The sequence below is a fragment of the Apostichopus japonicus genome, chromosome 22 (assembly GCF_037975245.1).
Source record: "Apostichopus japonicus isolate 1M-3 chromosome 22, ASM3797524v1, whole genome shotgun sequence".
Taxonomy (NCBI): Eukaryota; Metazoa; Echinodermata; class Holothuroidea; order Aspidochirotida; family Stichopodidae; genus Apostichopus; species Apostichopus japonicus.
Genome location: NC_092582.1, coordinates 1,507,534 through 1,535,061, shown reverse-complemented (window position 1 = coordinate 1,535,061; position 27,528 = coordinate 1,507,534). Strand labels below are relative to the sequence as shown.

The 27,528-nt window shown below is 38.1% G+C and overlaps 2 protein-coding genes across 4 annotated transcripts; one reads left to right on the top strand and one right to left on the bottom strand.

Annotated features, from left to right (window-relative positions):
• Window positions 1-840: 840 nt before the first annotated feature.
• On the top strand, window positions 841-8,806 carry LOC139963577 (uncharacterized). 3 transcript variants are annotated; one of them, XR_011791600.1, is made up of 3 exons: window positions 841-1,120; window positions 1,316-1,617; window positions 8,772-8,806. XR_011791600.1 is itself a non-coding variant. In XM_071964455.1 (2 exons), exon 1 carries the CDS (start codon window positions 6,704-6,706, stop codon window positions 8,096-8,098), a length of 1,395 nt encoding a protein of 464 aa, XP_071820556.1. In that variant the 5' UTR covers window positions 6,400-6,703; the 3' UTR covers window positions 8,099-8,576; window positions 8,772-8,806. The 3 variants fall into 3 exon arrangements, 1 of the variants encoding a protein (XP_071820556.1); XR_011791599.1 differs by having other exon boundaries at window positions 841-1,617; XM_071964455.1 differs by lacking the exons at window positions 841-1,120; window positions 1,316-1,617 and adding an exon at window positions 6,400-8,576.
• Window positions 8,807-11,983: 3,177 nt separating this feature from the next.
• On the bottom strand, window positions 11,984-24,772 carry LOC139963578 (sushi, von Willebrand factor type A, EGF and pentraxin domain-containing protein 1-like). The gene is made up of 4 exons (XM_071964456.1): window positions 24,491-24,772; window positions 23,741-23,953; window positions 13,452-13,751; window positions 11,984-12,893 (listed from the first exon to the last, which is right to left on the bottom strand). Exons 1-4 carry the CDS (start codon window positions 24,510-24,512, stop codon window positions 12,682-12,684), a joined length of 747 nt encoding a protein of 248 aa, XP_071820557.1. The 5' UTR covers window positions 24,513-24,772; the 3' UTR covers window positions 11,984-12,681.
• Window positions 24,773-27,528: the final 2,756 nt, after the last annotated feature.

Genomic DNA, 27,528 nt, shown 5'->3' with positions numbered 1-27,528 from the left:
CCAATCCCTGGTCACCTCCTAAGATACGAGACTATCAACCTATTTTCCAGTCGATTTAAGAGATTTGTTGGTGTATTTTGTGGTGTATAATTTCGTGGTATTATTTCCAAGTATAGTGTAGGATTCAACAATGGCGCTGGTGGTAAGGGGAGGAGCATTATAAGGCATTTTCACACAGTTGGTTGGATCTAAACAAGTAGCTCAAGATGCATAATGAAAATAATGGCGAAAAGTCGACGGAGCATTATCATGTAACCAATTGAAAATAAAAATACCAACATAGTAACGATTTATATCATAGATACTAAGACCTTAAGAGTAATAAACAGGGGTGCTGTATGCTGGAGGTAATCCGCATTACAAATATAACGAATGGCTCTCTTTTGAAGTAAGTAAAGGGGTTGAATTCTAGAGGCATGGGTACTGCCCCAAATAACATTACAATATGTAAGATACGGAAGTATGAGTGTATTATACAAAGTGACCAATGTGCTTCTGGGAATGATTTGGCAAAGTCTATTAAGAACTCCAGCGCCTTTAGACACTTTCATACAAATATTCTGAATATGATTATTCCCAGAAAGATGATTATCTATATAAACCCCAAGAAATTTAGTAGTCTTAGACAGCATAACATCAACACCGCAAAGTCTGATACTATTTATGTTAGGATTTAAGTGCTTTGAAGGTGTACTAAACACAATAGAGGTAGTTTTCTTAACATTTAGTGACAATTTATTTGCACAAAACCAATCATGAATATATGTAAACTCATTCTGTATAGTATCCAATAGAAAATTAATGTCATTACTGGAAAAGAACAGGTTGGTATCATCAGCATAAGTGTAAGTGTGCCTCATGAATATTCAGTATGTGAGGTCATGCCCTCTGTTTGGATATTCCTGCATGTGCAATTGAGAGTTCCAGGGACCTCACTTGCATTCCAGAGCTGAGTAGAGTCAGTTGTGACCAGATAGCTTATACCTTATACCTGTACATACACCTACTGTAATACTATACCTGTAACTTGTGCCAGGGTGTGGCAGCCTGTGCAATATATCCATACTGTGTGACTTTGTCACTGATTTGCGTTTGAATAAGAGTAGAGGATACCAAAGAGGTACGTTTTAATTATTGCGGTTTATAGAGAATTTATATATATTTTGTAGAATCTATTTGAGTTGCGTCTTTGAGGTTTGCGTTGTATTTTCTCGTATTTATGTGTTACTTGTATGTTTGTGACGATTGCGATTTACTGATTACTTTGTGATATATTTGTACGTTTATAGACAATTTATATATATATTTTTTGTAGTTTTCACGGATTAAAATAGACGAGTGCGTAATCCAGTAGAAGCCTCAGTGTCCTCCTTACTCTATACATCTACCTCTACACCACCACGGCTACAGTGAAAACTCTCTATACATCAGAAGTTTAGCCACCTGTGCAGAGAGTAGCAGATAATTAGAAGTATGCACCCCTGGTAATTTCAACTGCAACGTAGTCTGAGTCTGACAGAACACAACATTGGTCCAGATATACATCCCGAGCCCAGCAGTATCCACATCTCAACAAATTACCCCCTTTGAGCCATTTACGAGAGCTGACGATGTCGTGTAAGCTAAAGGAGTAGCTGCCAAGCTAAGATTATGTATTATATATAATGTGAAGTCCTTGCATTAATACTCGTAATTTGTGTATATGATTTTAAGTGTTGAGCGGTTCTGTAGTGTAACTTAGGTGTATGCGTTAGTAAGTACTATTACTAGTACTAGTACAGTATTACTCAGGCCTAGCGATGCGTAAGCTAGACCGAACCACTTATTTTCGTACTAGCTCAACACATGTATAATGCCGTTAACGTCTTTTTGTAAGTCTCACCATACGTTACGAGTGTAGTAGTTTTTATTGTATAAAACTCCACATGTATTAAGCTGTACACGATATAACTTACTATGAGTATGACCGAGCCCTTAACGAAATCTAGTAGCAAGGGATCAGTTCAAAATGAAGCAATTGATGCTTCATTGGGTTATACTCGTGAGAGAACTCATACCGAAAAGGGTTTGCAGTGGCAAATAGAACAGAAGGGAAGGATATTTAGAGATGCAGTTTCTGCTTGGCGGCGTCAAGCCGGGATAATTGAGGGTATGATTTCTGAAAATGGAGGACTGAGTCAGCTTAGGGAAGCACGTAACTCCATACAAAATGCTATGTCCAAATTGTGCAGTGCATATAAAAACTTGGATGACTTATTGCTAAAAAATAACAAGCCATGTACAAAACATGATTTATTTGAGGACACTGAACGTGATCACTACAACTTGCTCAAAAGGATCTCTGAATTTATTAGAGATAGTGATGGTAGAACTGTAAGCTCTAAAGCATCTACAAATAGGTCAGCAAGGTCAATTGCCTCTATGAAGGCCGATGCAGCAGCAAAAGCTGCAGCTTTACAGGCTAAGCTGAAATATATAGATAAAGAGCAAAAACACAAAGCTGAGCTGGAAAAACAGAAGGCAGAGCTAGAGAAGTTAGAAACGAGAAGAATGCTTGAAATGGCAGAGGCTGAAATTGATGCAATGGTAAAGGTAGAGAACGAATTTATAACTCTTGATAGATTCCCAGATGACAGTAGTAAATACACTAAAGAGTATGTGCATGCTCATTCTAACCCTTCTTCGTCACCTGAAAACTTAGCAGCTGCATTGCCAGACTCAGGGTCAGTAGACAATACTTATGAAAATTCTAAGGCGCATTTTAATGTTCAGCCCACACACTTACCATTAAAGCTCATAAGTCAAACATCGTTAAGCAGTGGACCTTATGAAACTATTACTGGGAATCCTGTTCTGTCTGAAGGACATCATAAATCTGTATCTTCTGTAGGTGTCACTCCTGTACCAGTAACCAAGCCACATATGCCTAGTGTATTTGACTCCAATATTCAAGTAGACTCCTTTGCTAGGGTGTTGTCAGAACAAGTGAATCTTAACAGACTTCCTTTGCCTGAACCAGGTACCTTTGATGGGGATCCTCTGAAATACCCAGGATGGAAGTGCACTCTAGACTCTTTGTTAGAAAATAGAGGTATACCTCCTTCTGAAAAGATCTACTATTTGAAAAGATACTTGACAGGTTCTCCCAAGGAAGCTTTAGAAGGATATTTTCTCATCCCTACAGATAGTTCTTATGAGGAAGCTAGAAGCCTCCTCCAAGAGAGATATGGTAATCCAATAGTTGTGATGGATGCCTTCAGAAGTAAGCTAGAGGCGTGGCCTAAAATTCAACCAAATGATGGGTTGGCTTTGCGTAAATTTGGCGACTTTTTGGGTCAGTGTGAAACAGCCTTTCAGATGGTGGCAGGAGGTCTTAGTACACTCAATGGTAGTTGGGAAAATCGTAAGTTGCTTACTAAGTTACCTAGTTGGTTAGTTACACGTTGGGGTCGTTTTGTAGCAGACTGGGGAGTGCATCAAGGTAGAATTAGTTTCCCCCCGTTCAGCGAATTTCGTCTGTTCATAGTGAGAGAGGCAAACATTGCATGTAACCCTGTTACTTCTTTCCAGGCTTTAAAGTTCTGTCAGTCTGATGCAAGGGGTAAGGTAGGGCAAAGTACTCAGGGAGCTAGAAATTTTGCAATTGAAGGGTCTGAATTGTCTAAAGGAAATGTAAATAGATGCATTATGTGCCAAAGTGAACATGATTTAGATGATTGCAGGCAGTTTTTGTCAAAACCAATGGAAGGTCGTAAGAATTATGCCAAAGATAATGATTTGTGTTATGGTTGTCTTCGACAAGGTCATAGATCTCGATTTTGCCGCAAGCGGATCACATGTAAAAGGTGTGGGAGGCCTCATCCAACAGCATTTCATGGGGATTTTAAGCCTAAATCAGAGACTCAGAGGGAACAAAGTGGTAGCATTTCTCGTAATGTCAGTACAACGTCTGTGAGTGTTCAGACACAACCATTAGAGGTTCAGAAAGGGTTTAATCATATGAGTGGTGCCAACAAGGCCAATATGAGTTCTTTGATTCTTCCCGTGTATATCTCCCATAAGGGTAACCCTAACAAGGAAATCCTTACTTATGCTATGTTAGACACTCAGTCTGATACCACCTTTGTAACAGAGTGCGTTTGCGAGGCATTAGGTGTTAAAGGAACAAGAACTCAATTAGCATTATCCACCATGATCTCTCAAAATCATGTTGTTAATAGCAATAGGGTAGATGGCTTAATTGTGAGAGGTCATGACAGTTCAAATGTAATTCCCTTACCTATGTCCTACACTCGTTATGCAATTCCAGTAAACCGAACACACATTCCTAGTCCTGTGATAGCCCAGCAGTGGCCGTACTTAAAGGAAATTGCAAACAATTTAATGCCTGTCGCAGAGTGTGACATTGGGTTGTTGATTGGCTACAACTGCCCTAAGGCTCTTGTACCGAGGCAAGTCATACCTCCTGTTGGTGATGGACCTTATGCACAAAGGACTGACCTTGGTTGGGGTATTGTAGGAATGGTTGACCCAGATGAAGTAGAAATTTGTGATCATGACTTCATAGGCCTTAGTCATTTAATTGTTACTTGTGAGGTACCCACCCCTTCCCAACTAGACGACTGTAGAGAAGTACATATTTGCTTCAGGACCAAGGTAAAGGAAATTATGTGTCCAGAACAAGTAGCTCGAATGATGGAACTAGAGTTCAATGAAGGAAATTTTGGTCAAACTTCATACTCACAAGAAGATGTTCAATTTCTCTCAACACTAAAAGAGGGTGTTCATATAGCAGAAGATGGTCATTATGAGATGCCATTACCCTTAAGGTCAATAGCCATGAATCTACCGAATAATCGATCTCTTGCTTGGCATCGTTTGAGTAAACTTCAGAAAAGATTAGAAGGTGATATTGTATATGCTAGAGATTATTGTGCTTTCATGCAAGATATCATCTCCAAGGGATTTGCAGAAAGGGTTCCTGTTGGCGAACTTACTTCACAAAACGGTAATGTTAATTTCATACCACACCATGGAATCTATCATCCAAAGAAACCTGGCAAAATTCGTGTGGTGTTCGATTGTAGTGCTACGTTTAAGGGTGTCTCACTTAACGATTATTTGCTAACAGGACCTAATCTGACAAATACATTTGTTGGGGTTCTCTGCCGGTTTCGACAAGAGAGTGTTGCATTTATGGGCGATATTGAAGCTATGTTTTATCAATTTAAGGTAAATAAGGAACAAAGAGATCTTCTACGATTCCTTTGGTGGCAAAATGGTGATTTTACTAGTGAGCCTGTAGAGTATCGTATGACAGTTCACCTCTTTGGGGCAGGGTCATCGCCCGGGTGCGCTAACTTTGGACTTAAGCAGATTGCCTCTGATTATGAGAAAGAATTTGGGCCTGACGTAACCCACTTCATTCATCAAAATTTTTATGTTGATGATGGCTTAAAATCAGTATCTGATGCCAATGAAGCTATTGATCTCATTTCCAGAACGAAAGATGTTCTGAAGAAAGGAGGTATCAGATTTCATAAGATAGTATCAAATTCCAGAATTGTGATGAGGTCTGTTCCCTCAGAGGATCAAGCTGGAGCTACTAAGGATTTGGATCTTTGTTTGGATCCCTTACCCATAGAAAGGGCATTAGGTGTACAATGGTGTATTGAGTCTGATGTATTTCAATTTAAGATCACCTTAAAGGATCAGCCCCTTACTAGGCGTGGAATTCTTTCCACTGTGAGTTCTGTATACGATCCTTTAGGCTTTGTTTCTCCAGTTGTTCTTATAGGGAAGCAGATTCTTCAAAGTCTGTGTAATGATCATATGGCTTGGGATTGCCCTCTGCCTGAGGAGTTGAGAGCAACTTGGGAAAATTGGAGAAGAAACCTCTGTAAACTAGATGAATTAAAATTTGAACGTTGTTATAAGCCTGTTGGTTTTGGTAAGGTTGTCAGAGTAGAACTACATCACTTTTGTGATGCAAGTACTAAAGGCTATGGTCATTGTTCGTATCTTCGTCTTCAAAATGGCTTGAACCAAGTACACTGCGCCTTTGTCATGGGAAAGGCAAGAGTAGCACCGATAAAGTCAATCACAATTCCTCGTTTAGAACTAACTGCAGCTGTGTTATCAGTCAAAATTAGTCTCTTACTTCGAAAAGAGCTTGAGTATGATAACATTAGTGAATTCTTTTGGACAGACAGTCAAGTAGTATTAGGTTACATCAACAATGAGGCACGTAAATTCCATGTTTTTGTTGCCAACCGTGTCCAACAGATCCGAAATGCAACAGATCCCTCTCAGTGGAGGCATGTTAAGGGTTCTGATAACCCTGCTGACCACGCCTCAAGAGGCTTGACTACAGAGGAGTTGCTAGGATCCAATTGGACCTAAGTTTATTAGAAAGGTTGAACCTCCTATTGCAAGTCATCCTAATGCAAATCTTTCTGCTGATGATCCTGAAGTTAGAAGGGTCAATTCATTACTTGTTCAAAGTGAAGGGTCTCCTTCTTATTTGGAGGTAGAAAGATTAAAGCATGTCTCAAGTTGGTTCAAAGCAAAAAGAGCTATTGCTGTCTGCTTGCTTCTGAAGTTTAATCTTAAGAATGGCCTACGTAGTGATAGTCATGCTAAGGAATCCCCTAATTGTATTGGGGTCAAGGAACTAAAAGCAGCAGAGCTTGAAATTGTAAGAATGGTGCAAGCTAATGCATTTAAGGTAGAAATAGACTTTTTGAGAACCTGTAAAACCTCAAGGAATGAGCTTGGTACATGTTTAAGGACAAGACCTCTTGGTGATCTTGATCCCTTTCTGGATGATGATGAAATTATGCGTGTCGGCGGACGCCTCTGTAAGTCCAGTTCAGAATTTCATGTAAGGCATCCTGTAATATTTCCAAAGACTGGACATGTAACAAATTTACTTATATACCACTTCCATGAGAAGGTTGAACACCAAGGTCGTGGTTTTACAACCAACGAGCTAAGGGCAAATGGTTTCTGGGTTGTTGGTTGCAGTAGTGCCGTTGCCAAAGTCATACATGGTTGCGTCAAATGTAAAAAATATCGGGGTAAGCTTAACCAACAAAAAATGGCAGATCTACCAGCAGATCGAGTAGAGGCATCTCCTCCATTTACGTATTGTGGTGTAGACTGTTTTGGTCCTTGGTATGTGAAGGAGGGTCGAAAGCAGCTGAAACGCTATGGTGTCCTCTTTACTTGCATGGCTTCTAGGGCAGTACACATAGAAGTGTCTTGTTCACTAAGTACTGACTCCTTTCTTAATGCACTAAGACGGTTCTTAGCTGTTCGGGGTCCCATTAGAGTACTGCGCTCCGATCAAGGAACTAATTTTGTTGGGGCTAGTAATGAACTCAGGAAAGCTCTAGCTGAGACGGATCACAATAGTGTCAGTAAGTTCCTTTTGAAACAAGGTTGTGATTATTTCGAGTTCAAATTTAACGTTCCCCATGCCAGTCATATGGGAGGAGTATGGGAACGTCAGATTCGCACTGCTCGCAATATATTGAATTCTACGTTAGATAAGCATGGCACTCAGCTAGACGACGAGTCACTTAGAACATTCATGTATGAGGTAGCTTCAATAATTAATAGCCGCCCATTGTCAGCAGACACACTCTATGATCCTATGTCTTTGGCACCATTGACCCCAAACCATTTGATCACCATGAAGTCAAGGGTACTCCTTCCCCCTCCAGGTAGTTTTGATTCTTCTGATATGTATTCACGCAAACGATGGCGTAGAGTCCAGTATATGATCAATGTGTTTTGGTCTCGGTGGAGAGTAGAATATTTGCAAAATCTTCAGGCACGTCAAAAGTGGTCTAAGCCCTCTCGTAACATTGAGATAAATGACGTTGTATTGGTCAAGACTGAAGATTTGCCTCGCAATGAGTGGCCATTAGCCAGGGTGGTAGATGTTATTCAGGGTGATGATAACTGTGTAAGAAAGGTCAAGGTCGCATTAAGTGCACATATAGATGATAAAGGCAAACGTAGGGGTAAGGTAATAGTGCTTGAACGACCAATACACAAAGTAATTGTTTTGGTGGAAAACTCGAATGCATAGAATTGCTATAAGGTGCCTACAGGTTTTAACTGCTTAAGTTTTGGTTAAGTGCGTGTTCTGAATTTCATCTATATTATATGTTTGTTGTGTTTGACAAAATTTGTTTCGAAAATAATAAAAATTGTTTCATTTGTATTTGTGTTTAAGTTTAATTGGTGTATTTCAATGTTAGAAAATGAATTAAATTCATTTTGAGGGGGCATGTAAGTGTGCCTCATGAATATTCAGTATGTGAGGTCATGCCCTCTGTTTGGATATTCCTGCATGTGCAATTGAGAGTTCCAGGGACCTCACTTGCATTCCAGAGCTGAGTAGAGTCAGTTGTGACCAGATAGCTTATACCTTATACCTGTACATACACCTACTGTAATACTATACCTGTAACTTGTGCCAGGGTGTGGCAGCCTGTGCAATATATCCATACTGTGTGACTTTGTCACTGATTTGCGTTTGAATAAGAGTAGAGGATACCAAAGAGGTACGTTTTAATTATTGCGGTTTATAGAGAATTTATATATATTTTGTAGAATCTATTTGAGTTGCGTCTTTGAGGTTTGCGTTGTATTTTCTCGTATTTATGTGTTACTTGTATGTTTGTGACGATTGCGATTTACTGATTACTTTGTGATATATTTGTACGTTTATAGACAATTTATATATATATTTTTTGTAGTTTTCACGGATTAAAATAGACGAGTGCGTAATCCAGTAGAAGCCTCAGTGTCCTCCTTACTCTATACATCTACCTCTACACCACCACGGCTACAATAAGAGATTATATGAAATGTGTTGCTGGCTCTATAGAGGTCATTAACATAAATTATAAACAACAATGGACCAAGTATGGACCCTTGAGGAACACCACACTTAATTGGCTTAGAAACAGAATTTATATTATTAATAACAACAAACTGGTGACGATCAGCAAGATAGCTTTTGAACCACTGAAGTACAGTTCCCCGGATTCCATAATGACTAAGTTTTTCAAGTAAAATGTTATGGTCAAGGGTATCAAACGCCTTCGACGACAGATCCAGAAATATACCAGAAGCATACTGATTATTTTCAAAAGCTTCAATAACTTTACAAGTAAAATGTAAAATAGCATGTGTAGTTGAGCGGCCAGGAAGGAAACCAAATTGATAGTTATACAGTAAATTATGCTGAGCAATAAAGTTATATAACCGTGAGAACATTATTTTTACGATTACCTTTATAATTATTCACGGATTCCTTTTCACCGGCCTTAAAGACAGGAACAACTCGAGCTATTTTTAAAGATGTGGGAACAACACCAAGCTCAAAAGAGAGATTACAAAGATATGTGAGTGGAATAAATAATGAATGGGCAACATGTTTTACAATAATAGCAGAAACACCATCAAAACCAGCAGCGGATGGCTTGAGTGATAGAAGTACTTTAAGGACCTCATCTGTTGTTGCGGGAATAATGAATAAAGAGTCAATGACTGGTGCTTGCAGGTACAGTAAAGCAGATAGTCACTGAAACTGTCTGCTTTACTCTCGTTTATTCATATATTTAAAATCAATATTATGATGAAAGTGACGTGCATATTAGTCTTATAATGATTAAATAACTGTCACTTTAAATAACAAATGATCAGTCTCTAGCACTGGCGGATCCAGGGCCTTTGTTTGGGAGGGGCCAAAGTGGCGTTAGAGTGATATGGGGGAGGGGTCTATAAGGGGAGGGGGTGGAAAATTTTCTATTGCTGAATGCCCTCAGATCAGCGGCGTAACGATGAGTCTGGATGCCCCTGGGTCCAGGGAAGGAAGGGCCCCCCTGGCTGCTGCGGAGAATCAACCGATGTGCGCTGAGCGCACATCACGAGCGCGGAGCGCGAAGTCCCAAAGGCGTGGGTCCAGGGCCCGCCTTAGGGCCCTGGAAGCTCTGGAGTTCTACAAGCTCTCTGGTGCAATCTTAGCCGTATATGGAACATTTTGTGGTGATTTTATCGACTGAGATTTTGGGGAAAATCTGCGTTCATAGACACATTTTTGGTCCGCCTTGTCTGTCATACTGGGAACATGAAAAAAATGTGTTGCAAAGCTAGAATACATTAAGAGATTGAAAGGACAATAAGACCAAATGACCAATGTCCAATTAACATCAACATGTATATTTCCACCCGTGGCGTAACTCCTGTGGACAAATGGTATCCAAGTTCCCGAGAACTTGGAAAGGCTAGAGCTTGAATTTACTGAGCCTGGCCTTCTTGTCAGCAAACATATCGATTAGTCCATCTTTATCAGTGACCATGCCTCCTCGCTCTCGATGGAAAGGATAGCCTGCGAATTCCAGCCGATCTTGAGAAATGGTTGAACATAGGTAAGTCTTGATTAGCTTCAACTTGGAGAATGATCTTTCTGCGGTCGCCACTGTGACTGGAAGTGTAATAAATAGGACCACAGCCGATAACAGCTTTGAGTAGGTACTAAGGTCACACAGAAAAATATGTCCATTGTCTCGTTTGTAGTTTCTTTTCCAACGAAAACGTGTCGTTTCAAAAAAAAGAAAAGAAAAAAAAAGGGTACCCCTCTTCTAAGTTCTGTACATCAGTGCAGCGGGGGCCCCCTTTGCAGGCGCGGCGGAACGGAAAAATTATGGGGGGGGGGTAATGTGTTGAGACTATCTAAGCGGAGCGCCACCATCAGTTGGCGCGGAGCGTACAAGAAAATTTGGGGTTTTTTCAAAGCCCCAGATGGCCGAAAACGGCACTTCCCGAGTGTTTTATGCTGCGAATACCTAGTCCTAAAATATGGGTCTCAAGCCTGCAATTTCTCAGATTGCACGTAAAAAAGTCTGTAAAAACATTGTAATTTGTATATTCGATGGTGTTTTAAGAGAGTAGCTATTACTCGCAGTGTACTCGCAAAGACGTTTTTGAGTGTAGTAAAAGCAGTGGCGGAGGTAGGGGTATTGGTCAGGGGGCAGGAATGGTCTGTAGGGGCGCTTTCGACACTATCTAAGCGGAGCGCCACCACAGGTTGGCGCGGAGCGTACAGAAAAAATTTTGAGTAAAGATACTCCCTAGATTGCAGGAAATGACCCTTTCCGGGCCTTGTTATTTTGCAGATAAACGGAGAATAAATAGGTTTCGTCGCCATTTTGTCGGAAAACTACAAACAACAGAATATGACAAATGTCAATAGGTATATGAGAGCGCAATAAAATAGTCAATAATCGCGAATAAGTGAAAAGTAGTGAAAAGCTGAAAAGGGCGCCAGCAGTCCATTTGAGTCCGTCGGGGGGGGGGGGGTGGGCATCCGCCCCTGACTGTATATATGGACGCTCCGCCACTTCGTAAGGGGATGTTGGAGAACTGGCTGAAATGAGGCAAGTCATTGGCCTAAGACGAAGTTGTGTTACGCTTACCGGTACTCACACTCACTGCTTCCACTTTTCACGGGGCATGAAGACGCGGTTGGGGTGACAATGTGGTCTATAGCCAGGGGACGGGCCGAGGGTCCCCCAGCAATTACTTAAATTATTACACCTATATAGTATACGTGTGCATCGGACGGATCGACAAGTATGCAGTGAAAAATGGGCAGATGCACGTTTCGGAGCCTTGGTAAATATTAACGGGGCTTATCAAGCATTTGCCCCCTCAACTTTTTCATTGGGGGGCTGAGCCCCCCAAGCCCCCCCCCCCGTTCCGCCGCCACTGCCCCGTTGGTCGGGGGCCCCTGGGTTTGCCCCGTCCGAGCCCATAGGCGTTACGCCGCTGCCTCAGATGCAATTTGGTGCGACAAAAGTGTACAATGGTGATGTTAATTTACTTCTAAAAAAATGTTTCCCTGGTGTAATTTTCTAAAATATTTATAAAACAAAGTTGGCATCATCTTTCTCAAAAAAAATGATTTTCATAGGTTATAAATTTCTTACAACCAGCCTGTAACTGCAAAATGGTGATAAACTGTAAATCCTCATGCTCATACATTTAATTTTAAACCAGAAAACGTAAAGGTTTAGACTAGTCTACCACTGCTATTCCGTTCGATTTTTTTAATTTCCAATCATATGATTCAGTGGATGTTCGGAAACACTTTTTGGCTCACCTTTGGGGGGGCATGGCCCCCGTTGCCCCCCCCCCCTTGGATCCGCCAGTGGTCTCTAGTAAACTTAAAATTACCAGTGGTTATCAGGTGAATGTTATGGCCCACACCGAAAATTTCATTTATTGATCTGAGATGTTTCTTAATTGCAAATAATAAACTGTAAGAGTCTCTGGTCAAATTTAATTCACAAGGCGAGCAGCAATGTATTTCGAAAGGTAAGTTTACTCTCACTTACAAAGGTACAGTTTTATTTTCGTACAATTTATCATAAAAAAAAATCCGCTAAAAGTGTAAATAGTATGAAAAATAGATCAGTGAATATACTTTATTACAGTTTTGTTACAATCTACGTAATGGTGTAGACACTTGTCTACAGGTGTAACGGTACCATTATAATGTGATAACCGTTCATTAAGCCATAATTTCTAGGTCGATGGCGGATATCAGGTCACTCCTTCTCCATCCATATCCCTGTAGGAGATGATGATGTCTGTCTTCGACTAATCGGCTATACAAGACGATAATGGCGGTGACCATTGCCCTTGGTAGTTGCACCGTGATTCTTGGTTACTGGATTCGTGAAAACCAGGGTTACATCGGAGCGTCACCTTTTCATTCAGGATATACGCATGTGGATTTAATGTATTTCCAGTTGTTCTCACGTAAGCCCACCTGCCATTTGAAACATTTTCCGGTGCTGGGCATCGGATATCTGTTGCGAACAACGAATATAGCAGAAAAGTGGAATTAGCACGTTTGTGGATGGCGATTCAAACTGGAAAATATGAAACAGACTAAATAATATGGAATATATTGGAATAGCATTGGGAACTGGGAATTATTTAAAAGCGGCGGGCTTAAGGCTCCAAAGAATACTCATTGCAGGTTGCCAATCATGCAAAAAACATACGACCACGTTTAAAGTTATTTCCTGCTAACTTATTGTCTCATCTTGTAAAGTAGTTATGATATGCGATAACTTATATAGCCATCAATGAACACAATGATTACGAGGCCCTTCTGAGTCGACTTAATACTGAATACTACTCCCTGGAAGTGGAAGTGGGAGATTGAGACCAATTTGACGGAGGATTGTATACACGCCTTTGGTTGGTTGACATACATACCTTAAAAAAGAACCAAAGACACTACTAAATAATTTCCGCATACATAAGTTCTTGTGGAGGTCGAATGTTCTGAATGGGTATAAACTAATATTCATTTCCTTGTTTTCTAAATAGACTAGCTTCAAGCAATCTTCTCAACTTACCTCTATATTTGATCCTGATTGAGTGTCTAAGAGTTCCAGCTTCACACGTGTACGTTCCATCGTTTCCTGAAGTCGGATTACGTAACCGTAAACGTTTTAATTTGCCAGCTATGTAAGCTCTCCGTGACGGCTGAGTTGAACTGTCCGTCGTTATAGTAGCACTGTTCCCTATTCGACCTCCTGTCCGCAACTGACAGCTGATAAAGATCGAACCCACAATGGGATAAACAATGAACGTACCGTCTGGTGAGACTGTTTGTAATATCGTATTATCCACACCAACATGTAACTGAGAGGTCTCTGCCGAGATAAAATACAACATGGTAAACAGCGTCTTGATGAGCTGTCACATATGTAAATTAATGCTCTTCTTCAGAATTCATTGTCTATAAGAAAGAAAATAGACAAAATTGTTAAACATTTAACAATTGTTACAGCAAAATTATATTCTCTTAACACAGAGTATATATATATATATATATATATATATATATATATATATATATATATATATACATATACATATACATATATATATATATATATATATATATATATATATATATATATATATATATATATATATATATATATATATATATATATATATATATATAGATATATATATAGATATATATATAAGGTTAAGGTTAAGGTAGTAAAACTTGGTAAAGCGCACATTAAAAAACACTCAATGGCGCTGAACAAACAAAACAATTATTAAAACGATTTATATATATATATATATATATATATATATATATATATATATATATATATATATATATATATATATATATATATATATATATATATATATATATATATATATATATATATATATATGGTACTCTGGAAATGGTTACCACCTGGTTGTAAGTATAAAGAAATGTATCTGATATGTTTATTGCAGTTGCATTTACGACTTTCATAGATTTGTGATTTTTGAAGTCTTACACTTTGTATTTGAAAGTATATTTGTCTATATAATATATCACTCTCATTCTGTTACCATTTATCTGCATCGAAAAGACAAAATGATTGACAGCCTTTCGATATTCATGTTTGTTATAAATAAATCACTATGCTGAGAATTCATTTACATTTTCATGCCTTTATGCGTATATGTAGGTAGCCGGTACTCATAGCTGGTACAGCTACTACCGTATACATGTCCCACAACCGTGCATCATATTACTATTTTGTGTTCATAACACGGTAGCATGTATTACAAGTGACACTGTAACAACTGCAAAGCTGTTAACTTATTCCCATGTACGACTAAGACCTGTGCGGCTGGACAAGGAGTCTATGAAGATACGAATGCCTACTAGATAAAGTAAAGAAGATACGCCAATTCTTCATGCCGAGAACGAAGAAAGGCCATGTTCGGATATACCCTCATACAAATTAAAGCATGCAAATTGCATGTAAATTGTATGTATCTTGTATGAAAAGGCTAAAACATGCAATTTGCATGCATATACATGCTCTACACATGCTGTTTTCATACAATTTACATGCATGCATCCAGGAAACATGTATTTATGCACGCATGTATTCGAATACATGCGTGTAATCCTTACACTAAGCATGTATCGCAGCAATATAAGTGTCCATTGGGCATGTAACTTGGTGTATGCATGCATTTAACCAAACTGTCAAACATGTATTTGGACTTAGTTGTTTAATGAACGCTTGTGAAGCATGTATTTTGGACTTTGTCAAATTCATAGTGCATGTATTTAAATTTACAGTCCATGTATTTTGGACTTTGATCAATTTACAATTGCACACATGCAATTAGTCAATTTGGATGTAATTTTATGGTATACTGTATATAGGATAATTATATCATATTTTATCACAATAAGTTTTGGTAGGAATGAAGAGTTTGATTATTTTTCTTTTCAGGATGAGCTCTTGACATCTTAAGATGCAAACAAGCATTCATTTTTTTCGAATTTCAGCTATCTGGTTGTTTAAAGTAACCTCATGCATTGGTGATATATGTTATTAAATGGAGCACCCTGAAATATAAAGCATTGATTTGGTAATCTCCCATGAGTTATAAGGAAATGCCATTGTGTATTTAGCTACTGTACATGCTTCATACTGTGCCTTGATTCTAACTTTACATACTGTGATGACAGAAATTTAAAAACTTTAAAAAATATACAGGATGATGCGGTATGACTTTTTGAAGTTTATATTTGGTATTGCCTGCACTCTCAAAATAATTATTTTACCACTTATGCATTCACTAATGTTCACTAATGCATTACTACAATAAGTTGGTGAAAGTAAAGTGGACTAGTACTCTATGTTACACCCCTGGTAGTCAAATTGGGGTCACAACCCTTTTTATGGACACCAAATGTTTTTTTGGGTGGCCAAATGTAAACAGTCAATTGGGAAAATGTCAGCCAGTGTTTTTAGTTTACTAGGAATTCAAAACGCGCGTTCCAGGGACGCATCTGCCCGAAAAAGTTTGCATTCCGCAGATAAAAACTTATGTCCCCCAAGACAAACCTGTGTTAAAAGCACAAGCCAAGCTATGACCTTTACGTTCTTTTGAAGTCAAGTATAACATCCCTAGATCACAATTGCTTGCACTTTGAGACTAAATAGTGTGGTTGAGGCCTACATATACACACAAACGAATTAAAAAAAGATAAAATTAGTTGCAGTACATTTCAAGATAGCCCCCCAATTTTTTTCCGCCTCCAGCTATGCATTTTAAGGGCAGTTCCATGCTCCTAACTTTAAAGAAGCTTAATTGTATACCCTGCACATGTAATTTTGGTGGACTAGGCTAGACTGTACTATTTACTACTAAAATACTTTAGACTAGTATGATCTAGCCCCCAATTTTTTTTCCGCCTCCAGCTATGCATTTTAAGGGCAGTTCCATGCTCCTAACTTTAAAGAAGCTTTATTGTATACCCTGCACATGTAATTTTGGTGGACTAGGCTACAGGGCTAAGCCTAGGTATGGACCAAGACAGTAATAGTAATACAAATAAGATATACTGTAACCTAGGCCTATTCAAAATATTACCCTACTAATAAAAAGTACTAGGTTTTCTGTAGGCAGCCTATAGCCTTACCAATACCACAGGCTGTATTCCTTTTTGTTCATGGTGGGAAAAACATCCAGTTCCATCATAACTGAATTAAAAAAAGTCATTTTAACAACCTTTCAGCTCCATTTCCTTCATTGATTCCTTCTGTTGGGAGTTGAGTGGTACCAACGTTAGTAGTATTCAGACTAGTCGTAGAACTAGTACTAGCTGGGCTAACGGCAACCCTCACATGATTAGTGTCACTAATATTGGGCCTAACGTAAGGCATGTCATCACCATTGTCTAAATCGTCTAACTGAGATGAGCTTAGTCGCCACCATGTGGTTCGTGGCACACATTTAAACGGGTTGCTTGTCCTGAAATAGTCTCTATATTTAGAAGGCATTATAGGCCTCAATATTGATCGACATAAGTTCCGGAATTTTCTTAGAGCATATATAGAAGTAACGTCGTCCGTACTTACTCTAAAAGTCTAAGGACAAGGCGCGATATGCACACAGTAGCCTACAGTAGTAGGCCTAGTAGTAAGTTGAGTCTCGTGTATCCGACATGCTCAGTGATTAACCTCCGCCATGTATCACGATCTTGCGCAAGGTTTATTGCTTCTTCGAAATTGTTAATATTAACGTCCTTAAATTGCGACTTTATTTTTCCAAGCAAGGTAGTCACGGGCCTTCCTACTGGTTTAGTACAGTACAATATACTATTTTACGTTGGTCGAAGTTAAGTTAACATTGCTGTCGACAACATGAATATACATAATAACCGACCGTACCGCAGACGGCGTGCCCGGTACGTTTATTCATTATTTTTTAATTTTGTCTGGTCTTCTAAAGCGGAGATAAACGATACCCCACAAAAAAAGAAACCCACAATTTCTAAATAAATTTATTTTAATTAATTACACCAGTCCTGTTTCACCCACGAAACACGAACCAAATAGATTCGTTTCGTGTGAAATGTATTACAGTTCACATTTACAAGGAACATTACTCGGGACTCTATCAATTTCGGCGGTAAAACTTATACGTACACTTTCAAAGATAGTTACAGTATATAGATATCAGAAGACATCAGTGGCGTGTTGTCGGTATCATCTTTCTTCGGAAATTTGCTTGTTTTTTTGCTCTCTTTGGTGAACACCTCCTGTCGCGTTCACTCTAGTATCAAGGTTTATTGTTTCTGTCAACGGATCTAGTGTTTAAAGCAGTTTGGATTCATTATTTCCAGTGATTTAGTTGAGTGCATTTTTCGAATTTCAACTTTTCGGTCATGTTGTAGTAGCCTATACTATAGCCTACCACTTGCATTATACCACTTGCATTGTACGTGGTTCAGTGCGTTAGTCGTTTACCAGCAAGAGAAGAAGTGCTAATATGTTGGAAGCTTGCTGGAGACCGAAGAAGATGAGCTCAGGAGAGAGTTACAACGGTATCAACGTATGCCCTAACCAAAATTACCATGTAATGTTTTTGCATGTTCTCATAATGTTTAATTTTTCTTTATTTTAATTAGGCCTAGGCCCACGCTAGGCCTAGGCCTACTTTGGTTTTTTTTACTTATCCTGAAAAACTAAAAGACGTGTAATGTAAGATTAGAAGCTACATCATGCATTGGAAGGATCATGCATCACGGAAGGTCAAATTGATAATATATTGTTTCTGAAATCGTTTGGTCCAAATATGAACTGCAAATGCTCCATTGATATTGTGATGCATTAAGATAAACCTTCAATTTTGTTGTTCTGGTTACACGCATCTTTTCAGCTGTGTCACCTCTTCTGTCTTACAATTGTTTTCTTTGATATATGGACATATTTTGACAGAATAAAGCTAGTTTTAACAAACATTTTCAATTTATGTCAAGAAGATTTCACAGGACTTTTGCTCTTTCCTTACAGCAGTCACTTGTGAGGAACTGCATTTCTTGAAACGCTTGACAGGTGCATTGGAATGCCAACAAGCCTTCCTTGGCAAAAAGAAACAGGTTAGATATTTGTAGTATTTTTTTAGAGGCATTTTTTAAGGAGGATAGGTAGGTAGTTGAGAGATACACAACTTTCTGTACAGTTTCCCTTCAAATCAGCTATAAATATGCATCCTGCAAAGATTTCCCAAAAAAATGCCTCATCAGTAGCAATTTCAACCAGAAATTTCTTTAATTAGCAGAAAGAAACGGTTTGTGTTTGAAAGTCAACGTCCCAGTTTAAAGGAAATTCAAATATAAACCACTGTACAGAGAGTAATGTGAAATGTCATTATTGTTCATCTTTAACCTTAAAGTAGTAGATGTGTTGGGGAAGTGATGTTGATATACCATGTAAATTGTACCATCTTTGCTTTGTTTCTCTTTTTGCTTTTGTTTTGATATGCTGCAAGGGCTTGAATCAGAACAATTGATAGAACTCTTTGAATAATAGTCCCTCATTTAAAGGGAAGAATGACACTCCACAGCCATGCATCTTTCCTCTAGGCCTGAGGTTGCTTATAACTTTGAAAAAAGTTGTTCATACTTTTTCTTACAGACAAGTTTTTCAGACCCAGAATTTTCATTTTTTGGATGGCATTGCATTTGCACCATCAGAGACATCGGTTGAAGAAGACAGTTTTGTCCAGGAATGCGAGAGTAGTGAAACTTTTGAGGTATGTCACATATAGTCATCCAATCAGTGGCGTAGGAAGGTACTTTTGAGTGGGGGGGGGGGCTGAAGACTGATGGCTGGCCTGGGGGAGGGGTCTAAGGGGAGGAATTTTTTGCATTTCCAGTTGGCCTCAGATGCAATTTGGTACAATATAGCACACTTCAACACTCACTCCATTTTGTAAACTTAATTTTGTATTTTCACCTGGCCTTAGATGCAATTTGGTGCTCCAAATGAGATATTTTTCTCATTTGGAAATGAAAAAGGGGTTTTCTGACTTGCGGAGCGGGGGGTGGGGGCGGAATGATACTTCCGCCCCTCCACATTTTTCACTGGGGGGGCTGGCGCCCCCCAGCCCCCCCCCCCCCGGTTCCTACGCCCTTGCATCCAATTATGCTGGCATTTTTTGCCATTTGAAAAGGATTGTCCAGCCAAAAGTTATATCAAAGAGTACTATAATCTGAACATTCTGGTAAAACTGACATTCAAATCTAATGCTTCGTTCTCGAATATTGACGTTTGAAGTTTTCAAATTTTGTACCAAGAATAGACTTGAAGCATACAGGTGTGATATCATAGCCTAGGTGAACACTCAGGAATAAGTGTTTTGTTCACTTCACAAAGACATTTCTATGCCAAAATTTGAATCCTTCATAATGTAAATGCATCACATGTATGCATTGGTATTTAATTCCCATCTCCATTGGGCAAACCATCAAGTTTGCTTCGATTTCAATTTGGTAGGCCCAATTCGACCAGGTAGGATACATGACTAAGCCTCAGCTGAATTTACTCGTTTTAATATCCAAAGTACATACACAGGGAAAAATATCATGGCAGTAAACCAAATTCCGTTGTGAATATCCCAACTCCAAATCCATGTTTCTCGTTCAATCCTAGGCGAAATACTACCGTGACTCTGTGTTATTCCATAGAGTTAGGCCTAGTTAGGCCTAATCAGAAAAGACATGCAGTCACTAACAAAATATAAAAACGTCCGATCACTATAGTACCGTTTTTATTCCACTCCTTGGACCATGCAGATGCCGGAACAACAAAATGGACAATATAAAACACGATACTGGAATATAACAAATGGATAAATGCGATGAAATCCTAACATGACTACTTCCCCTTGCTGTGACCCAACACGGGCGGTAGCTTACTATACCCACTGGACTAACAGTGCATGATATCCTAGGCACGGTGTATTCATAATCTATTATACGGTCACCTCGAACAGTAAATACCATGTACGGTCAATTGCGTGATATAATGTTACATGTGTTTACAAGGAGAGATTTTAGGCTTCACACTTAAATTTCAATTTCACCCGGAAAGCTAAAAAAGCTGATGCTTTTGTAGGCTAAGGTATTACTATACAACCTCCAACTAGACAGAATTGTGACATTTTGGGAAAAAAGGAGTACTATCGTTGGTGTTTCTCGCAGCTCATTCGTGGTCGAGTATACAACTTTACACGCTAACTGAGGGACAAATCATTGTTTTGATTGGGGGTAGGCCAACAATGACGTCACATGTTCACCTGATGTCTGAGGAATATTTCAGGAATGTCTGATATAGTTTTCCTAAAAGACTTTTCTGCCCTTTTTCACGTATTTAACGTCCGTAATTGGTAAAGTTAATTGCAGCAATGTAATTGGAATGAGTTAAGGATTACATACATGCAAAATGGTTGAATTTTAAGTTCATCGAAAAAGTCCATAATTGATGTTTAAACATACAGTTCTATCCTGTGTATCGAGCACTTTTTCGACCAGAAGTGACACATCGTGTTTTACTTATATATATATATATATATATATATATATATATACATATATATATATATATATATATATATATATATATATATATATATATATATATATATATATATATAATATTATTAGACAAAACCAGAGAACTACGATATGATTCATAATTGACAAATAGGGAGTAATATTTTAGAAAATACTATTTCCTAAACCACTACTTTTTTGTCAGTTATGAGTCATATCTTATTTCTCTGGTTTTCTCTAATAATATTTTTCTTTGGAGTAAACGTGAATTTTCTCTATAATTAATATCTATAGCCTATATATATATATATATATATGTTTCTTTCTGTTCTTTTCAGATTTATGTCATGGAATTGCCCCACGCCTTGATGCCTACAACAGTAGAATACCGGCTGCGAACAGCACGATTCATACTGTAGGGTCTGCAAGCAGCATGGGGTCACGTTTGTCAAGTGGTGTAGCGGACGCATTTTCAGTGCAGACGGTACAATGCACCGAGGAATGTTTGCCATGTATGTACAAACTTCACAAAAAGTGCCAACTCTGATAATTGAGAAATACTGTAGCTTATAAACATAATATCTGACATATACTGCATGTGGGGCTTGGGGAAATGTATGATCCCTATTGTTTTGGGTCATATGAATATTTACAAAATATGCCTTAATCTTGATATGCCAATATCTTTGCAAGTGTAAATGTAGAGTTTAATTAATATGAACTTTGTTTGTATGTGAGTTATGTGAAGTAGATATTCCCTATTTGACCTGGGAGAAGTTCACAGAAATTGATGAGTTGCATGTGCTGTAAAAATCTTGAAAAGCTAGTGTTTGGCTTATAGGTACCTGCTAAAAGTTTTCTACTCTGTTCTTAATTTGCTATTCGGCTCCATAAATTACCAAGCCTATAGGAATAGAAGTCAGCAATGGACCAAGTTAGTAATTTGTTTTATGTTTTACACCAAATTTAATGCTTTTAGAATGTTCACATATTTTTGATGAAGCTTAACTATATTAATGTTGCTCATGTTTTCTTTTAGCCTTAATTTTATGACAAATATATATTCTATATATGTGCCTTATAGCATACAGAGTGGCCATTCTGTGATGCAACATTCTGTAAGCTTCCAATCCATTCTTTAATTGGATAAACATTTCCAAATTTTATGACTTGATCAGTGTTTTGAGTATCCAGATCTTATCTTTCAACATGATTCATTCATTACTACCTTTACAACAGTATACTTGTATACTATACTATAATACTATAACACTACACATCTATAGTGAGGAAAATGTAGTCACAATTAAGGGTGCCCCATGGGCATATGTAATGTTTTGATATACCATTTTTATTACACTTGTATAATTGCATTTAAGGTGCTTTCTCTCTTAGCTCATCTGCATTATATTTTTTTATCAGCTATATACCAGTTCATAATTATATCTACCGTTCATTATCTACATGTGACCAACTCCTTATTTTTCAGTTTTGCATATACTTTTTTTAGCTTGCCAGGATAACTCTAATTTGCCTTTCTCACTACACTTGTTAGTATATGTTCTCAACATAAATAAAACTTTGATTTTCCATGTTCGGTGCTTCAGTCCAGATTTTGAATTTCATCATTTGTTTCTTAAGAAGTCTATTCTTCACATTTCTTGTAAGTAGTCTATTCTTAACCAGTATTTTATTTAATGTTACCTTATTTCTAAGCATTGCCTCATTTGCAAATACTTTCATGCATGTATTTCCATGGAATACATGCATGTATATTTCCTTTGCATTAGTGCATGCAATGGATTTAAAAACATGCTTAAAGCATGAATTGTTTCAAATCCGACGCAAAAAAACATGCTTTAAGCGTGTACATGTATGAAACATTTCAAATACATGCTTCAAGCATGCCATAGTGCATGTGAGGCATTGTCATACTTGTATTGTTTCAAACCCCGCGCAAAAAAAAAAACATGCTTTAAGTATGTACATGTATGAAACGTTGAGTAATACCTGCTTTAAGCATGGAGCATGTAATGTAGCTCATATACATGCATGTATTTTTTCAAATACATGCTTCATGCATGCCATAGTGCATGTAAGGAGGGCATTTTCATACATGTATTGTTTCAAACCCCGCGCAAAAAAACATGATCAAGAAATACGCATGCATGTAAAGGGTACTAGAAATTTGTGTAAGGGTAACCTTAGGCTTACAGCATAAAACGACATGATACTACTTCATTGTAGAATCGCGTATTAGTGAATTCGCACTAACTGGATGGTACCGTAACTAATGTTCATGCCAACAACCGTGCATGACTACTTTTGACTACTTTGTTCGTAACACGGTAATATGTGTTACAAGTGGTACCAGCAGTTACTGTACTAGATTTAAGTATCGGGTGTTGTAGGTCAGTTTGGGTTCAATAAATGTGTTTTGAAGCTGTTACCGAGTGACCGCGTTTCTGTAATTTAAAGTTCCACAAGCCGAACGCGTATTGTGTTGGGAAGTTTTACTATTATTTTAGTTGTTGTGAATGATTTATGTTTAATGGGGTCAACGCTGTTAATGCTGCATTAAATCGAAGTTAATTTGGAACCATTTCAAGTACAATCGTGCGCGGCACCTAAGCTGAACCTTGGTCGCAAACATACAAAACAGGATACGTTAATATTGTAAATGTCATAATACCTTGCACTAACACACCCGGCACCTGTGGGTGCACGTGCACTTTATTGTGTTCATGCAGTTTTCCTTACCACACCTTGGAGCACTACCAGTCCATACGCTGGAGGTCCATGTTCCACGTTGACATCGCCGTCTGTTTGGTCCAACGTGTAATTGATATCGTGGATCTTCACACTTTGAATAAATCTCTTCAGCTTGATTGAACGCTGTGCGATCGCCGATCGGATCGTTGTTCTCTCCGACAAAGTAAAGAACATTGGGGTTGATTTGTGGCCTTGGACAACCTACGTGTCAATAGACAATATATTTTAAATATTATATTACTTATTAAAAGGTTGATCATGTTAAAAAGGTACAAAGTCAATCAAAGAAAATATACCGAAAGTCCAGATACAGGATATTGGCCTTCCAAATAATCTTCCATTCAGATGAAACATTGAAATATATATATTTTCGTTAAAAGTGAAAACAACGTGGACGCACACGGGTACCATAGTAAAGAGGGTCAAGACGGTATTAAAAAAATTATTATACCAAAAAGTACAGAAATTAGCAATGGGAGACACCAACGTGTCCTTCAAAATATTAGTCTCGACAACAACCATCAACCCTCGTGCTGCTTTCAGTATCAACCACCGCACTCTACAAATCCTTAGACAAGAAATGTTTACAAACACGGATGAAATTACAAACGATTTTCAACAAAGACAGCAAAGACGGTCGTTGTTGTGAAAGAAACATTTGCAAAAGTAGACAATGTTTGACAGCAGTATAGAACTTGATTATTTTCATGAAAAACGTCAGTAAATAACAACACTTACCTGATCCACAATCCGACAGCATCTCCCTGTATCCTGTGTTGTGATAATCTAATTTACCTGTTGTCTGATCACACCTATAATATTCGCTTCCAGTGCGAATGCTGCCAAGGTAACATCCTACACGCAAAAAGATATCCTCGAAGCAGCTACCAGGAGCCACTGTACTATCGACATTGCCTGACCGTACACTATATCTACCGTTCGCTAATGATCTAGGAACAACACATCCATTGTCACATGGATCACCTGACGAGAAATGAAGTAATTAATATAATCATGGTGAATCTGACGCAAAATGGAATATGTTTCGAGCAATTCTTTAAATTCATTACATGTTAGACATGCCCGAATCAAGGGGGTATTTAGGCTTTGACGTTGTTTATACAATTGACTTTAACTATCTACTACCGACTTAAATACCGATTTTCCTTAAATCATTTCTATCATGCCTGTAAATTTAGATCTTGATATTCATGGTTACAAAATGTAGATTTTCGGTTAGTTGAAAAAGATATCCTCGAAGCAGCTACCAGGAGCCACTGTACTATCGACATTGCCTCTCCGTACACTATATCTAACGTTCGCTAATGATCTAGAAACAGCACATCAATTGTCACATTGATCACCTGACGAGAAATGAAGTAATTAATATAATCATGGTGAATCTGACGCAATATGGAATATGTTTCGAGCAATTCTTTAAATTCATTACATGTTAGACATGCCCGAATCAAGGGGGTATTTAGGCTTTGACGTTGTTTATACAATTGACTTTAACTATCTACTACCGACTTAAATACCGATTTTCCTTAAATCATTTCTATCATGCCTGTAAATGTAGATCTTGATATTCATGGTTACAAAATGTAGATTTTCGGTTAGTTGAAAAAGATATCCTCGAAGCAGCTACCAGGAGCCACTGTACTATCGACATTGCCTCTCCGTACACTATATCTAACGTTCGCTAATGATCTAGGAACAACACATCAATTGTCACATGGATCACCTGGCGAGAAATGAAGTAATTAATATAATCATGGTGAATCTGACGCAATATGGAATATGTTTCGAGCATTTCTTTATATTCATTACATGTTAGACATGCCCGAATCAAGGGGGTATTTAGGCTTTGACGTTGTTTATACAATTGACTTTAGCTATATACTACCGACTTAAATACCGATTTTCCTTAAAGCATTTCTATCATGCCTGTAAATTTAGATCTTGATATTCATGGTTACAAAATGTAGATTTTCGGCTAGTTGAAAAAGATATCCTCGAAGCAGCTACCAGGAGCCACTGTACTATCGACATTGCCTGACCGTACACTATATCTACCGTTCGCTAATGATCTAGGAACAACACATCAATTGTCACATGGATCACCTGGCGAGAAATGAACTTATTAATATAATCATGGTGAATCTGACGCAATATGGAATTTGTTTCGAGCAATTCTTTAAATTCATTACATGTTAGACATGCCCGAATCAAGGGGGTATTTAGGCTTTGACGTTGTTTATACAATTGACTTTAGCTATATACTACCGACTTAAATACCGATTTTCCTTAAAGCATTTCTATCATGCCTGTAAATTTAGATCTTGATATTCATGGTTACAAAATGTAGAGTTTCGGCTAGTTGAAAAAGATATCCTCGAAGCAGCTACCAGGAGCCACTGTACTATCGACATTGCCTGACCGTACACTATATCTACCGTTCGCTAATGATCTAGGAACAACACATCCATTGTCACATTGATCACCTGACGAGAAATGAAGTAATTAATATGATCATGGTGAATCTGACGCAATATGGAATATGTTTCGAGCAATTCTTTAAATTCATTACATGTTAGACATGCCCGAATCAAGGGGGTATTTAGGCTTTGACGTTGTTTATACAATTGACTTTAACTATCTACTACCGACTTAAATACCGATTTTCCTTAAATCATTTCTATCATGCCTGTAAATGTAGATCTTGATATTCATGGTTACAAAATGTAGATTTTCGGTTAGTTGAAAAAGATATCCTCGAAGCAGCTACCAGGAGCCACTGTACTATCGACATTGCCTCTCCGTACACTATATCTACCGTTCGCTAATGATCTAGGAACAACACATCCATTGTCACATGGATCACCTGACGAGAAATGAAGTAATTAATATAATCATGGTGAATCTGACGCAAAATGGAATATGTTTCGAGCAATTCTTTAAATTCATTACATGTTAGACATGCCCGAATCAAGGGGGTATTTAGGCTTTGACGTTGTTTATACAATTGACTTTAACTATATACTACCGACTTAAATACCGATTTTCCTTAAAGCATTTCTATCATGCCTGTAAATTTAGATCTTGATATTCATGGTTACAAAATGTAGATTTTCGGCTAGTTGAAAAAGATATCCTCGAAGCAGCTACCAGGAGCCACTGTACTATCGACATTGCCTCTCCGTACACTATATCTAACGTTCGCTAATGATCTAGAAACAGCACATCCATTGTCACATGGATCACCTGGCGAGAAATGAAGTAATTAATATAATCATGGTGAATCTGACGCAATATGGAATATGTTTCGAGCAATTCTTTAAATTCATTACATGTTAGACATGCCCGAATCAAGGGGGTATTTAGGCTTTGACGTTGTTTATACAATTGACTTTAGCTATCTACTACCGACTTAAATACCGATTTTCCTTAAAGCATTTCTATCATGCCTGTAAATTTAGATATTGATATTCATGGTTACAAAATGTAGATTTTCGGCTAGTTAAAAAGGTTATCCTCGAAGCAGCTACCAGGAGCCACTGTACTATCGACATTGCCTGACCGTACACTATATCTACCGTTCGCTAATGATCTACGAACAGCACATCCATTGTCATATGGATCATCTGACGAGAAATGAAGTAATTAATATAATTAAAGTGAATCTGACGCAATATGGAATATGTTTCGAGCAATTCTTTAAATTCATTACATGTTAGACATGCCCGAATCAAGGGGGTATTTAGGCTTTGACGTTG

Bases quoted from the DNA above. Each gene is read 5' to 3' on its own strand.
- LOC139963577 (XM_071964455.1), top strand. From the start codon at position 6,704: ATGGTGCAAGCTAATGCATTTAAGGTAGAAATAGACTTTTTGAGAACC.
- LOC139963578 (XM_071964456.1), bottom strand. From the start codon at position 24,512: ATGCTGTCGGATTGTGGATCAG. The intron at 13,752-23,740 runs GTAAGGAAAACT...TTATCTCGGCAG, and splicing joins TGGTAGTGCTCCAAGGTGTG to AGACCTCTCAGTTACATGTT. The intron at 12,894-13,451 runs GTAAGTTGAGAA...TGTTCGCAACAG, and splicing joins AATCAGGATCAAATATAGAG to ATATCCGATGCCCAGCACCG.